The sequence below is a fragment of the Gadus morhua genome, chromosome 2, assembly GCF_902167405.1.
Source record: "Gadus morhua chromosome 2, gadMor3.0, whole genome shotgun sequence".
Lineage (NCBI taxonomy): Eukaryota > Metazoa > Chordata > Actinopteri > Gadiformes > Gadidae > Gadus > Gadus morhua.
In genome coordinates, this window is record NC_044049.1 from 13058018 (window position 1) to 13074824 (window position 16807).

Consider the following 16807-nt stretch of genomic DNA (forward strand, 5'->3'; position numbering starts at 1 on the left):
CTACAGTATAACCAGATATAACCACAGTAAACCCAAATATTACAACCAGGTCACCCTAGTATAACCAGATAGCCACCGTATATAACCAGAGTTAAACCAGATAGTACGGTATAACCAGATAACAACAATATAACAAGATATTATAACCAGAATATAACCAGTATGACAAGATAGTATAATCAGAATAACAACTCTATAACTAGAGAGTAAATCCAGAGTTTTACCAGATCACCACTGTGTAACCAGATAGTATAACTAGATAACCATTTTTAACCGGTATGATACCTCTGCATTGAGACACATAATGGGCGGAGGGCACTAGATGGATTTGAGTGATTGAAACACCTGTTTTCTTAAATCAGGCCACCTAGTCATGAAGAACACGCTGACAACCCATGCAACACCACCTTCCAGCAGACCATTCTGACTACATCAACTTTGTTTGATCGCAATAATTTATGCTTGCTCTCTCTCTCTCTGCTGTCTTTCAGTCTTGCTCACTCTGTGTCTCGGATTTTACGTGTGTGTGTATGTGTGTCTGGAGGGTGTCTGCATGTGTGTGTATGTCTGTTTGTGAGGATGAATTGCTGATAAGCCAACCAATTCATCAATAAACCATCATAAGCAGAGCTCATCAGAGAGATAGAGAGAGAGAGAGAGAGAGGGTCATGGATGAATACGTCTCAGGAACCTAAACACCTTCCCATCCAAACCCTTTTCTACTGCCCACTTCTTCCTCTTCTTCCTTCATCCACACTTTTAATTGTCTGGCTGTTTGACTGGCTCCGCCACTGGTTCCTTCGCCAGCCACTTCATGCACGTGAATGCCATTTTGCTCTCAGAGAGCTCGTGAACCCGAGAAAAAGGCTACAGGCGAAGTCGATGGAAGTAATTATTGCCAACGCCGTCGATGAATCTAGTCTCTCCTTTAACCTCTCCCCCAAGGGCCACGTCAATGAGCAACTGGAGTCTGACGGCACAACGAATTATTCGACTATTTTACAGTGAGATGCCACTGTGTCTGTTTCTGTCACTTTCTCTACTTCCACCACTTGTGTCAGACAGTAGCTTAGCAACCAACGAGAGAGAAGGAGCTAAGGGTAAGGGGGAGAGGGTGAAAGTATTCAATAAATGGACAAGTGCTCCGAGAGATCAGAGGAATTGTCTAATTTACCCCCCCCCCCCTCAACATAACCACTCTATTACAGCTAGACCAGAAGTTGTCATAAGAGTGCTGCATCTTATTCCTGATACTTCTTCCTATGAATATGAATGAATGATTTAAATGTATTTAAAAACAGAAACAATTTATTTTGAAGAGATGTATTTAACATAAGAAATGGCAGCATTGATTTACCCTCTACAACATTAAGGTTGCCTAAGACAGGACAGACTTGTGTGTTTTATAAGAAAAATGCCTCTCTAAAACTTGAAGTTGCACATACATTTTTCTTCCACTAGGGGCCATTGTACGGCAGGTATTCCTAACTCTTCATTTGGAGATGCCTGGAGCAGCACAAATTTATCGTAAGGAACGAAACATTGCAATCTTTTTTCTAAAAATTGATTCATGGACTGGACATAAAAAAGAATACACATGTCGGTTATTTAATTCATGAAACCATCTCGATAATTTTAAAGTTCGAGCCGGCCTATTCATGCAAGCAGAACTAAACTCGGCCCATTTAGTCACTCGTCAACACGTTCGGACGAGCAGAACCGTTTAATGTTATGAGGAAAGACTTTTGAGCAGTGGTGCAATCGAAGGGCTATAGGTTACAGCCAACCGTCAAGCTTGCAACTGAAGTCTTAGGTTAGCGACTTTCCAACCATGGGAACTTCATTACACCGTTTAATAATTGTATTCCTACTCATTATGGCCGTATTGTTTGTTAATGGTAAGTTTTTATTTTATTACATTTATTTTAAATAATATACGACGATATATTCAAACGATCCTGTTTGCATATAGGACACGATTAGTCGTTTTCTATACAACATTCTTACATGCTATACTTTTGTTCAAGGATCTTATCTTATTATCATACAAATAATAACCTGATTTTGTTTAAGTTAATCGTTTACGAGGAAGTTAGGAGGACACTGCCATATAAGGCGATGAAAAAATACGGGATACAATTGTATTCCCCGCGGGACACGCCTGTAATATGAATAAAAACAGAATGGCACTGGAATGCCGTAACTGCTGTTTCTGTTTCTGTTTTAACATAGTTGTAATCTTCCAATTAAACCTAAATAGAAAATTTTTATTTGTATATGCATATTGACATTTATTTTTTATTTTAACATTATCTTTTGTAACGGATGTTACTACTAATTTAAAATATTTGTAGAATGTCGCATCGGATGTTGTAGGGATCAAACTCTCTCAGACTTTCAGGACTGTTGGTGTCATGAATGTCAACAATTTGTATTGTCAAATGGCTTACCGTGACATATTCTGTGTTCTCCTATAGGATCCAACATCTGTACAACGCGAGGAGTCAGTACTTGTCGACAATGTTTGGCTATAAGCCCTAAATGTGCTTGGTGTTTTCAGGAGGTGAGAATACTGTGCTACACACACACACACACACACACACACACACACACACACACACACACACACACACACACACACACACACACACACACACACACATACATACACACATCATCATGGCAGACAGACCTGGACACACACAAATACACACAGTCACTCGACATCCACACACACACCAACAGAGACCAGCGCACATGACATGTGTGCACACTGCACACATACAAGTGCACGCATACACTCTGAATAAGTGCACCCTGATTGAAGAAATCAACCCACAACGCAGCCCTAAAAGCTTATTCTTAGTGGTATTCTTTGGCCAGGGGTTCGGGAGAGGAGGCTCCAGCTTGACCCGCTGTGACCTGAGGGACCTCCTCCTGGCGTCGGGCTGTGATGAGGCGTCCATGGAGTTCCCGTCCAGCTCCCTGACCGTTGTAAAGGACAAGCCCCTCAGCGACAAGGCCTCAGGAGTGGCCGACGATGTCACGCAGATAAAGCCTCAACGAATCCACATGAAGCTGAGACCAGGCGAGGACATGTTTAATGATTCCATATGGTGGTGGTGTTGATAGTGGCGGTGGTGATGGGGATGAGGATAATGTGATGATGGTGGTGGTGGTGGTGATGATGGTGATGATGTGATGGTGGTGGTGGTGATGATGGTGATGTGATCATGTGTTGGTGGTGATGATGTTGATGGGGTTGTGGTGGGGTTGATGATGGTGATGAGGTTATGGTGATGGGATGTTGGTTGTGGTGATGAAGAGACTTTAGATACACTGTATCGACCTAATAATGTTTTAGAATATGCTTTTACTGTTTTTATTACTGTTGCATTTGAACCCACAACCTTTTGCCTTGACCTCTAAAACTATAGTACCAACCTCAAATTGTATATGTTCTTGTAACTTTGTAATTAATATCCAATTCGCTATTAGACCATGATCCAAATAAATACATACATTCTATTTTCTTATCGCTAAGTAACTAATGCCCTTTCTTCTTCTTCCTGCTCTTCCCTTTCCTCTTCATCCTCTCCTCCTCCTCCTCTTCCTCTTCCTCTTCTTCGGCGTTATGACCGGCCAGACGACACCCAGCGCTTCACCGTGTTAGTGAAGCAGGTGGAGGACTATCCCGTGGACCTCTACTACCTCATGGACCTGTCTTACTCCATGATAGACGATTTGGCTACTCTTCGCTCCCTTGGCAACGATCTCGCCACTGCTATTGGCGAAAAGACCAGCAACCTGCGGATGGGCTTTGGGGCCTTCGTGGACAAGCCCATGTCTCCGTACATGTACATCGCCCCGGAGGAGGCTCTAAAGAACCCTTGCTATGGGTAGGTGGAGTTTAGTGCTTAGTAGACTTTACTTTAATTAGGTGAGAGCTGCATGCAGCGTTCAACCATTGTTGAGCGCTTTTCTTCTTTCTTCTTGCTTCTTTATTATTCTCTACAAACTTTGGAACCTATCTCCTTCATACATTTTTCACGTATGGACTCGATTCGGTAACACTTTGTAATAATTTGCCATAAATAGCAAACTAGTCATTACCTAACGCTTTTTTAATATTTGTTAATTGTAACTAAAATATCTATTTGGCACAAGGTAATCGTTTTTTTTCACTGACTACTACTACTACTTCTGCTTCAGCTGCTACTACTACTACTTCTACTTCAGCTACTAATTCTACTTCAGCTACTACTACTACTACTTCAGCTACGACTACTACTACTTCAGATGCTACTACTACTACCTCAGCTACTACTACCAGTCCATTACTACTACTACAGCTAGTACCACTACTACTACTCAGTAGCGTACCGTGGGGTTTAAGACAGGGCCTTCAGTAACGAACTCCACCAACGGCCAACCCCCAAACACTCAGACATGCACACAAATTTCATATTAGGTGCCATTACAGCCAACAGAGCCACAATATGCGCTACTGCATAACATCCACAACAAGACAGTTGATCTTCAGCAACAACAACAGCGCACAAGCACACCACTTTGCATTACCGCAGAGCTAGAGTAATGCAGCATCACCATCAGATCTTTCCATGTGTCACTACGCAACCCATGGCCTGATGTTTTAAAGCTGCCTTGGTGAGGCTGTTAAGACTGCTAAATCCGGCGCTATTCCATGTCCCCTCACTGATGTTGAACAGCAAACACGGCAAGTAGAATAGGTTGTTCTGAACGGTGCTAGCCGTTCGCCAGTTATAGCGGCTGTAGTTGCACTCTGTAAAGTGCCGCACAAAACCATTACCGGCCTGGGTCAGCCCATCAGGGTTCGGTGTAGGTCTTCCTCTTGAAATTAAATCTGTCTTCTTCCCAAACGATCGCCTTGAAAAAGGCAAACGAAGGAGTTCAGAAACAGGATCGCTAGGTGCTGTGAAGGCGGTGGCCATAGTAGTTCACTATCAACTCTGTACCGCCAACGATTCAAAATACGCTGATCACCGGTGGCCAGCACCGGCATATTGCTGGGCCCTGGGGTCGTTCTGTTACTACACATCAACATTTGATTGGCTGATTACACACGTCAGTCAAATTTATTATCCAATGGGAGGTGGCAGCTTCAGCGAAAGGGCAGCAATACTTTTAGTGCTGGCCCCGCCGGTCCATGTAACTGTGATGCGTTATTCAGCTGAGCTCAGCCTTACAAAAAAAAACGTTTTTCCTTCTGGAATTATGTTGTAAGTACTGAAAAAAATATGGAATTAAGATACGTTCAGACACAAATAAATGTAATTTTGAAAAAATAAAAAATATATATATTATTTAGATTTGGACAGGTCCAGCAGAGAAGGCCCTGCTGCCCCTGACGGCCCACCACTGCTACTACTATCTTCAAGCTTTGACAGTATTACAGTTTAGCTTCCAGCTTTTGTAACAATGTACTTCAGCACTTTGCTTCTTCAGGTAATGTAATTCAGCGTCAGTCAGTTTTCGACTACAGCTTCCAGGTGCACTGTGCACGGCAGTACATTTGACCTTTCAGATTTTTCAGCAGTGCAGGGCAATACATTTTACCTTTCAGATTCTTCAGTTCAATTAATTTTACATTTCTGTAAAATTAAGAAGGACAATACAAATAAAATATAATTTAATTTAATTTAATTATTGGTTAAGAACATGCCAAAAACATGATTATGGGGGTTGTCATCAGGGTGAGATGGAGGGCTTCAAAGCCGGATCAAATCTAAATCGCGATGTAATAGAACGCGGTATGCAAATCGCAAAGGCTGATATATATTTTTTGTAATTTGTAACCGTTACTGACTGGAAATCAGTACGATTCATTTATTTATTTATTTTACAATTCAATAGTTAAATAAAGAAGTTTATAATCTAAATGACTCTCAACACATTGGCCTGGCCTAAAGGAAAGAGCAGTTTGTATGTTGACTGCCTCCAATGTTGTGTTGGTCATACTAAAGAATGATTTATTTATATTTTGGTGAATAATACAAAACATAAGGAACATAATTATAAAAATCGCACATTAAATCGCAATCGCAATATTGGTCGAAATAATCGCAATTAGATTATTTCCTCAAATCGTTCAGCCCTAGTGTGTGTGTGTGTGTGTGTGTGTGTGTGTAATAGTCGGGGGGAAATTAAATGGTTACGAATAACAAACCTAACTGTGTGTTCACTAACTCCTCTCCTCCGTTCCCCACATGCCATCGCTCCCCTTCATCGACCTGATTGGTGTGGCCAGGATAAAAAGGAATTGCCTGGCTCAGTTTGGATACAAGAACGTGCTGTCTCTGACGGAGCAGGTGGCTCGGTTCACAGAGGAGGTGGGCAAGCAGCAGGTCTCCAGGAACAGAGACTCCCCTGAGGGGGGCTTCGACGCCATCATGCAGGCAGCCGTCTGCAAGGTATCAAAAAACATACAGTCACGTGCACGCATGCATACACTCACACACACGCGTGTATGTATACACACACCCACACACACATATGACATCCTCATCTCATACCCCCGGGCATCACCCTGCGGTTCATCTTGTGTAGGAGAAAATTGGCTGGCGGCCCGATGCCTCCCACCTCTTGGTGTTCACTACGGACGCCGAGACGCACATCGCTCTGGACGGACGTCTCGCCGGCGTGGTCTCGCCCAACGACGGCCTCTGTCACCTGGACAAGAGTGACGTGTACGACATGTCCACACTGCTGGTAGGGAGGAATAACTGGCCAGGGAGCAGCATAAACTTTAGTGCAGACATTCGAGCGATAAAAGAGTGCTCTAAAATGGAATAAAAGCAGGATAGTACCTACATACATGCTTCGTTTAAACGTCAAATTTATGTCATCCAAGTTATACATTGTCTTTGTTTTCGATTAGTGATCCGGAAAATAGAATGAAGCTGCTGCTACTAAATGTGTTCCCTTTCAAACATTTGCAGGCTGTATCTATTAAAAAAGTCCAGGGTGAGTCAGTTAGATAGCCGTTACTTGGAAATGCCTGCTTCCTTTGTCTCCCCTCCTCCCCGCCTTCCACCAAAAGATAAGGAGCTGTCATATCCGTTTTATTTGAATGGAGAAGGAAACTTTTATGGTTAAGGACATTTTCATCTCAGCCGCCGTTATTATTAGGAACATACACAGAAAATAAGCAACCATCAAAATTTACACAAACAACAAGACTAAACAACAGACATGTCTTCTTAAGCTTCTTACTTACTTACCTCTACTTGCTTGCTGTTATACTCAAGCTGCCACCTGGTTAACTAATCAACAGAAACACACCACCACCAGCGCTACCAGCCAATTAATCCTCACACAAGTACAAAAACAAACACAAAGACCTAGGAAATAAAGAAAAGAAGAGAGAGGCGGGATTGCCTAGTGACCGTTCACCCTAGAACAGCACAATGTGTTTCAAATTAAAAGATAACAGTGAGTGAACCAATAGCCACAGCCTATAGTTTGTATATAACATTTTATGCATTTGAGTCCCTCCAAGTTAGTAGGAAGGGTTCAGAAACAATAGTGTGACCCAAATTTGTGTAGCTTGACTGTGTGGGTGGCATGAGTGGGAGAGGTTTTGGTAGTGTTGATACTAGAATTACTGTAAACAAAGAGAGAGGTACAGGCTGGCAAGGATTTAAATTTGTAGTAGATTATACGGTTATATTATGTGACCTTTTGATAATATTGAATCACTCTCGATCAGTTTTAACGACAGATTTCCTCAGATTCTTTTAAGGTACGAGCTAGTTGCAATGTTACGAATTACATGTTACACATCTTAAGTTGCATTGACACACATTGGAATTTAAATATTTGAGTTGCCAGGAAGTCCAATTTTGGATGTTATTCTTGAGAAATGCATCACTCTTTCCATTTTTGTTTTTAGGAGAAACATTGAGTTTGCTGTTTCCTTTGTGTTTAAGGATTATCCCTCTTTGGCTCTTATGACGGATAAAATGTCAGAAAACAACATCAACCTTGTCTTTGCTGTCACCAATAATGTGCTTCCACTCTACAAGGTGATACCTCTAAACCATTGGTTCTGTAATATCCATTCATTCTAACTTTATTAAACCATTACTTACCAAATCCATCCACCCCCCCTCAGAACTACAGTCAGCTCATTCCAGGCACGACAGTGGGAATCCTGGCTGGTGACTCTAGGAACATTGTTCAACTCATTCTCGAAGCTTATGCGGTGAGATATATCAGTTTACTATTTCATTTATTGTAGAGTAGTACTATCAAAACCTTTTCTACGTTTCTATCATCAATAACATACTGTTCGTCCTCTGGGCAATGTGGTTATATTGTGAAACCTAAGGTCCTTTCTTCTAAAGTGGACTCTAAGGGCGCACTCACATTAGGCAAGTTTGCCTGTTCCGTGCGGCAGGAAGATTCAGCACGATTCCCCCCCTCCCCACTCCCCCCGCTGGCCCGTGGTCACACTGCTCCCAAAGGCCATGGCCTGGGCACGATTGCTCCTTCATACATACGTCATAACGTCGTTATACGATAAATACGTCATCACCAAGCGTGGTGTCCAGCTGCGACTGAATGCTGTCGTCTGCCCAAATTTCAAGTAAACACTCGACTTCACTATCGCACCAACGTAAACCCTCTCGTGAACCGCTTGCCCCCATTGTTTAAAATGATTGTTGTGGGGAAGAAGGGCATGGACCTATAAAGAAAGAAGGGGCGCGCAGGGACTACGTCATCCAGCTCACGTTGCGTATCCGCGCGTGTGTGCGTGTCATCTCATTAGCATCTGTACTTTGGCCACGGCACACCTCTCCCAAGTGTGCCGTGGCCAAGGGGCTGTTCCGTGCCAAACGTTCTAGACTTTAGTATGCAAATGAGCTCGGGCACGGGGCCGCGGCCCTAGTGTGAGTGGCCCCTAAGGTTTCTCGAACCCTTGATCGGAACTAATGTTGTTGCATCTAAAAAATGTGTTACATTAATTATATACTTCCTGTTGAGGATTGTGTGAATTATTAGGCAGTTATATATAGGCCCAATCCCATTTCTACCCCTTACCCCTTCCCCTTACCCCTACCTCTTGTTTGGAAAGGGTAAGGGGTAAGGGGAAGGAGTAAGGGGTAGAAATGGGATTGGGCCTCGCCTCTTGCTGTTTTCCCCCTCCCTGGCCCGAGCCCCGTCTCTGAACCCCACTGTTAGTTGAAGACACCTTTGCCCTGCCCTCACAAACCCTCCCTGCCTCCACGAATCCTCCCCCTGACCCCCAGTTTTAGTTGAGTAGTATTCACCTTCAGCCTATCTTGCGTGAGCCCAAGAATAAAGCATCATCCAAGTATTGACTCCGCAGCCTTTTGGAAGCTTCGGGACTTGGAATCTTGCACTTGAATTTGGAACGAACTTCTACATTCCATCTAAGTGGAACCTCATGTTCTTCCATCTAAGGGGAACCTAACTTCTGTGTGTCCATCTGCTTGTGGAGCAGAATATCCGCTCCAAGGTAGAACTGGAGTTGCTGGACGTTCCGGAGGAGCTGGCTCTGTCCTTCGACGCAACCTGCCTCAACGGGGAGGTCATTCCCGGCTTCAAGTCCTGCAGCGGCCTCAAGATTGGTGACACGGTAACTTTTTGGCTAACTTTTATTTATTTTTGTGACCCACCAGCAGCACCACCACCAGTACCACCATGACACCCAATCAACAGACACACTCCCCCTCTCTCCCCACCCTCACAGGTGTCCTTCAGTGTGGAGGCCCGTCTGCGGGGCTGCCCCAAGGAAAAGAGCCGCACGTTCACCATCAAACCCAGGGGCTTCAAGGACGCCCTGGAGATCAACGTGGACTTTGCCTGCGGATGCGCCTGCGAGGCCCAGGCCGAGCTGGACAGCCCCCTGTGCAACCAGGGCAACGGTACGCACGAGTGCGGCGTGTGCCAGTGCCACCCGGGGCGGCTGGGCCCGAACTGCGAGTGTTCTGAGGGAGACTACAGCCCGACTGATGATGAAAAATGCAGCCCCGATCCCAAGGCCCTGACCTGCAGCGGTCGAGGGGAATGCTTGTGTGGACAGTGCGCCTGTCGCAGAAATGACTATGGGCATGTCTGGGGCCAGTACTGCGAATGTGACGACTTCAGCTGCACACACTTCAAAGGGAAACAGTGCTCTGGTGAGTAGATGGGTTTTTGAATGGTGGCTTTCATGGTTGGAATTCACTTGGTTTTTCATCTTCCCAATGGTACTATAAAATAATAATGTATCTTTATTTATGTAGCACAAATTATCTGTAAAAGGAAGTTCAGAGGGCTAAACAAAAGTGCATTAAACACAAAGTAAATCTAATAAGAAGATATGACAAATTAGTTGTTCAATTGTGATAAAGAAACTAAATTAAAGTAAAAGAGTGAAATCTTAGATATTAAATTCCAACCAGTATTTGTCATTGATAAAAACTTAATTAAAAAGGTGAGCAATTTAAGTGAAGTCACTTCAGTCGTTTTTGTTTGATCGTTCATAGGTAAGGTGTTCGTAGGAAATAATTACTCGTGGAATGCTCTAAAACCCCATGATATTGTAGGACTAACAAGAGCCAGGAGATAACCTGAAATATAACTACAATTGTATTCCTCATTCTTGTAGGCCTGAGCAAACCCTAGTGGAATGCGCGCATGTAAACACATACAATCCGGTTTACTCAATTCCCTTGGACTTTGTGAAAACAAAAAAAGGCGACCCCAGAGTTCCTCAACAGATGTCCTCTTATGGTATCCCAGCTTAGAAGAGAAAATGCGTATTAATCAGGTTGTCACCTGGGTGTAAATTCAGAAAACACAAAGGTTTGTTCAAGACTGATGTATGCGGTTTCTCTGTGCTCATTAAGGCGGCTGATCTATTTTCAAATTTCTTAACTAATACCTAAACGTATTTACCAACGCCTAGACTTGACCATCTCTAAACCAATACCTACATTTAACCACCCCTAACGCTGAACTTAACCGTTTCAAACAGTTTTCCTAAAATTGGAAATCCCTGATTTTAAACCTTCAATTTAATCGTTTGGATTAGCTAACTGTAAACCGAACATAAAAATGGCATTTAAATGATCGCAACCAAGGACAAAAGGTATTTTGTCAGAGATAGGGCTCGACACTAGTCTACAAGAGCCTTGTAGGAGACGACCTGTTTGCACATCTCCATAAAACCAGGTGTGTCCGTTCAGTCACTCCCGTATTATAGGCCGTTACCTTATAATCTGGTGCCTGATATGAGTCAATGCAGTACGCTAGACATGTTGCTCAAACACGGGTGTGTTTGTGTGTGTGTAAGAGGGAGGAGTAATGAGACTTCTCATTCTTACCACGTTAATGGATGCCATGCATCAGTCAGCCAGGATAGGCTGCTCTGAATTTACAGTGAACACAGCTGGTCACCAAAATCTCCATTTTTATTATCCATTGAGGACCTTCTGATAGAAGTTGTTTTTATCCTAAAAAGCTGATGTTTCGGTTTACACACACAAACACACACACACACACACACACACACACACACACACACACACACACACACACGTACACGCACACGCACACGCACACGCACACGCACACACGCACACACACGCACACACGCACACACAGTCACAGTAACAGTGACTGCATAAAATGATCTCCTGTGGGTGTTTATTTCATGCTGTCCGTTGTATGGAGCAGAGCATTGAAGGGCTGGTTACTGCAAGTATCCCCTCAGGGGCCGCATACGTGCTACCCCAGAGAATAGGAGAGTTAGCATTCCTCTGGACTGCTGCCTATTCCTCCTCTCCCGCTCTCTCTCTGTCTCTCTCTCTCTCTTTCTATCTGTCTCACACTGTTTCCTCCATCCCTCCTGACCAGCTCCAACCCCCTACCACATGATACACTTCCCTGTCTGGCTTTTTCTTTTTGCTCAATTGTTCCCTCAGTCGCTCTCTTTCTGAGTTCCTTACACCAACCTCTGGCTTGTCTTCTCCAAAGCACAGATATGGGGTCGGCTTAGCTCAGGAGGTAGAGCAGTTGTCTTGTAACCGAAAGGTTAGTTCGATCCCCAGCTCCTCCTATCTGAGTGTTGATGTGTCCCTGAGCAAGACACTTAACCCTAACTGCTCCTGACGAGCTGGCTGTCGCCTTGCATGGTTGACTCTGCCGTCGGTGTGTCAATGTGTGTATTAACTGATGTAAGTTGCTTTGGATAAAAGCGTCTGCTAAATGCCCTAAATGATATGTGATTAATAGCCAGGATTAATAGCCAAAAGAACATGCCAGACAAGAACAAGACGGCCATTCTGCATGTCACATTCTTACTTAGAAAACAGCAAACACAAGTGCAGCAATGGAAGCAGAAGAACGATAAGGATGTGGTTGAACGTGTCAAGTAGTTAATCATTGATTAAAGCCTGCATGACTACAAAAATAGTAGTCATGACCTGTAGCTCTCAGAACCACTTCCTCTCAAAGTTTATGAAAAAGCGACGGGTGACTTTGTGTAGTACAAGGGACATTTTCCCTGGAGACCTCTGGGGACCTTTGGAACCAGAATGATACTTGAAAGCCACTCTGATAAGCTAGTGACTGGTTTTGACTGACTAGTTCCTGCCTGTCATTATCAAAGCTTGTTCTCTAACCCTGTAAGCGTTTTTTTCTCCTTCAGTTTTACACAGTGTGTCAAGATGCCACCTGGACATGTTATTAGTTCAGTTGCTTGCTGTCAGCACACTGCTTTTTTGCAAGTAGAGAAAAACTGCTGTCAACTGTCAAGGCAAAAGTCTTGTTGTTGTTGTTGTTGCCGTCGTGAACGTAGGTGACCACTGGTTGTCTGGAGACACCAGACAAGCATGACAACATGCTTGGGTCGACTATCATGACCTAATCATGGTTTGTTATGAAGCAAGTCGTACAAATACCTGTCCAGTCATGCAACAAACAAAAGACTAATGCTAAAGTGGCTTAAGTCAGACACGTTGGCCAACTCCCAGACGCAGTCTCACAATCAACCACGGATGTGGTCCGTCTCACATGTCTAAAATGCATCTCATCTTTTAACTACGAACCAGGTCCCTAACAGTATAATTTATAAATTATATTAATTGGAGTTGAACTGAACGGAGAATTCCTCTCTTAACAGGTCACGGGAAATGCGACTGCGGCATCTGCATATGCTATGCGGACTGGAAAGGAAGCAACTGTAACTGCTCTGAACGTGTGGACACCTGCATGTCCACCACCGGCATGCGGTGCAGTGGGCGCGGCCACTGCTTGTGCGGCAAGTGCGAGTGCACGCAGGTCGGGGCCTACGGAACCACCTGTGAGAAATGCCCCACGTGCCCTGACGCGTGCACCATCAAAAAGTAACGTCTTTAGATTACATTAATAGTTATTTTTTCTATTGAGTATGTTTTTAGCATTTGAATCATGTAGAATCAGAATGGTATTAAACCTAACTGATCAGGTTCTCCTTGCTACTTGGATATCGGTTGGGATTTACCATGGTAAGATGTTTGATTTGGACCTGTGTGTTATCATTGCGGTAACAGGGATTGTGTGGAATGCAAGCACTTCTTGCGAGGTCCCCTAAGCGAAGACAGCGAGACCTGCGCAAGAATCTGCAAGGATGAGATCGAGCCGGTGGATAAAATAAGTCAGCAATTGTGTTTGTGAAAGTCGTACATGACATGATGTTTTGGATGCATGCAAAATTGTTGTTAAAGCTGTAATGTAAAAAAGTAATAGAATACTAAGCCTAGCTTGTGATTCCTATATGAATAGCCTTCACTTTAAGTTGTTCATTATTTATTTGTTTCATTTGGGAGGTTGGGTTCACGACACAATACAATGACTTATTATGCTGTGATTACCTTGTTTCATTCACTGTCCATAATCTCTTGTTTGTTACAGTAAATAATTTGAATGCGGTAAACTGTTCGTACAAGGATGAAAAGATGAAAGGATGCGTGGAGTATTTTCAATATTTTGAAGATGCAAGTGGGAAATCCATCTTGTATGTGATGAAAGAGCCAGGTAAGGCAAGGCATGTGTGTGTGTGTGTGTGTGTGTGTGTGTGTGTGTGTGTGTGTGTGTGTGTGTGTGTGTGTGTGTGTGTGTGTGTGTGTGTGTGTGTGTGTGTGTGTGTGTGTGTGTGTGTGTGTGTGTGTGAGTGAGCTTCTATAATAACAATTATATGAATAATAATCATTGCTGGTACACCTGGACAGAACCTGGTAGACAGAAGAAGCTGATAATTAGTATGAAAAACATGGTTGTGTAAAGAGATTAGTGCAATATGATTCCATTATGGAATATTATTATGTAATAAACCTTTTTGGGGCATATGCTTACTTTATTACTATTTTTATCCTCCCTTTAAATATGTTATTTGATAAGTCAGACGTTTCACTGTTTTCAAACGTTGTCACAGTAAATGCTAACATAGGCCTACTTCCTTGCATCTTTGACAGCGTTGTCATGGATACAGAGGGAAAAATGGCAACGGTAGAGGAGGTTGTCATAATGCAATTTGTAAGAAAGAGTTAAAAAGCTGTGGAAGTTTGTGAGGCCTTTAAATACACAAACACTAATATACAAAACTTTTCACTAATATTGCCAATGCGAGAAATGATGACGGACGTCATTTTTTAAGTGTCTTCTTCGTGTCCTATGGTCGTGTCTTGTTTGTACTACACGGCCCAAATATTTTCGATGTTACTGCTGCGGTAGTGCTCCGTTTCGTCCGTAAACGTGAGCTTTCAGAATACGTCCAAAGAATACGGAAGATATGAACACAAAGTACAGAAAAAAGCCCTGCCCGTACCCGTATACATATCGAACGTTGAGCATCAATTTGTCTTTAATTAATGCCTCCTATCACAGATGTTGTCATTGTCCTCTTCATCCATCCTTCCTTCATTTTTTTTTACCCTTACCCCATCGTCTGTCTCCTCCCCCTTGCGTTCAGAATGTCCGCAGGGTACTGCCATCTGGGTCGTCCTGTTGGCAGTGGCCGTGGCAGTTTTGTTTTTAGGCCTAGCCGCCCTCCTCATCTGGAAGCTGTGGGTCACCATCGTTGACCGGAGAGAGTTTGCCAAGTTCAACGACGAAAGGGCAAAGGCCAAGTGGGATACTGTGAGTTCAAATGTTGCCTACTCTATGACACCATGGGATGTCCCATATGGGATCATTTATGGGACATTATTTATTCCTCTAAAAAAATATTGTCTAGGTGTTAGTATAGTATCACTCACCCCTTTTAAAAACACAATATGCTGCGATCTGATGTTAATGATAAAATAATGAATTTTGAAAATCCTAATTTGAGGAAATATCACAAATAACGTTTTTCACTTCTGTGTCCCTTTCTCCAGGCTAACAATCCCTTGTACAAAGGAGCCACCTCCACGTTTACAAACGTGACATACAGAGGGAAATGAGCACAGCGAAGATGTTGAAAAGAGAATAAAAATCTCAGGGGTATTTCTCTGGTCTGCCCAGCATGTGTTGTACTACCATGAGAATGTACAGGGAGGGAGCACCTTTGTTACACTGTTACGTGGCCACCTACTGTCGAATTTAATTGAGGGACTGTTTTCAATATGTTGTCATTGTGCAAAGAAGAATGACATTTATTTAACCGCTCCAAATGCGGTTGTGTTATTCACCCACTAGCTATAGTGAGCAAATAATGTCTGTCCTGTATAGGATGTAGTCTAAAGCTGAGCATGGGATCATACATTAAATATGGACAATAAAACAAAACCAGATGCACAATCATGCAATCATTTGAGTTGTATTGTTTTGTAGGCCTAGCACCAACTGCTCAGAATGTTACCTTTTAATATATGCTGTAAAAACTGTCCTGTATTGTAAATGTGTTTCTATCTTTGTTAAATAGTTTATCAAATTATGCACCTCAGAAAATGAAAAACATCTGTTGAGCTTGAAATTCTAGATTTTCTCCTGACTACCTTTTAAAATAAATAATAGTAATCAAAATAACAATGATGATGATGATAATAATAATAATAATAATAATAATAATAAACGTTATTTGCTTAACTATAACTTCAGCTAAATATAATAATAAACATTGGCCTGTCTCCTGCAAACCACTTTTAGCTGCTTCTATAAGCAAAATGTGTAAACCAACAAATCAACACTCTCACAATGCTTTGCAATTTTTACATTTATTTCAGATTTTGTGACGAATGTAAGCAAATCGATAATATTATGCTTGATATGTAAACTGTTTTCTATTTGTATCTAGTTGTGTGAAAATGTTTAATTGTTACAAATCAAGTTTGATATATTTGTTTTGTATTTTTGCTGTACACTGAAGACCGGATGAAAATGTATATGAATCTAAAATAGTGCTATTAATATTACATCAGTGATCACCATAGGCTACTGCAATACAATCCAATAAAAGTTAATAAACCTGCATCATGATATGCAAAGCATCTTGACTGCAATCCTCTGTTTTGTTCGTAAAGATAATATAGTGAAATGTAAATGTAATTAGAATTGATTGATCGATTTAATTGTTTTCCTCAGTTTACATGCGTTCTATTCAGTTATTGGATATCGAAACAAACCTCACAACAAATAGATTCTGTAACATTATTAAAATACAAATAATGTGGAAAAAATATATATTTAGCAAAACAAAACTGTTACGCTTGTGAGCAGATGAACATAATAATTGTAATATGCCGCCCTCTTTTGTATGACGAGTGAATTACGTCAACTTCAGATTTGATTTTAAACC

General features: G+C 42.3%; 1 protein-coding gene across 1 annotated transcript; it reads left to right on the forward strand.

Annotated features, from left to right (window-relative positions):
• Nucleotides 1–1552: 1552 nt before the first annotated feature.
• Nucleotides 1553–16500, forward strand: itgb3a (integrin beta 3a). The gene is made up of 15 exons (XM_030377681.1): nt 1553–1898; nt 2478–2563; nt 2884–3088; nt 3647–3899; nt 6290–6452; nt 6589–6750; nt 7971–8066; nt 8156–8245; nt 9509–9643; nt 9758–10187; nt 13175–13397; nt 13584–13687; nt 13945–14067; nt 15002–15168; nt 15408–16500. Exons 1-15 carry the CDS (start codon nt 1832–1834, stop codon nt 15471–15473), a joined length of 2370 nt encoding a protein of 789 aa, XP_030233541.1. The 5' UTR covers nt 1553–1831; the 3' UTR covers nt 15474–16500.
• Nucleotides 16501–16807: the final 307 nt, after the last annotated feature.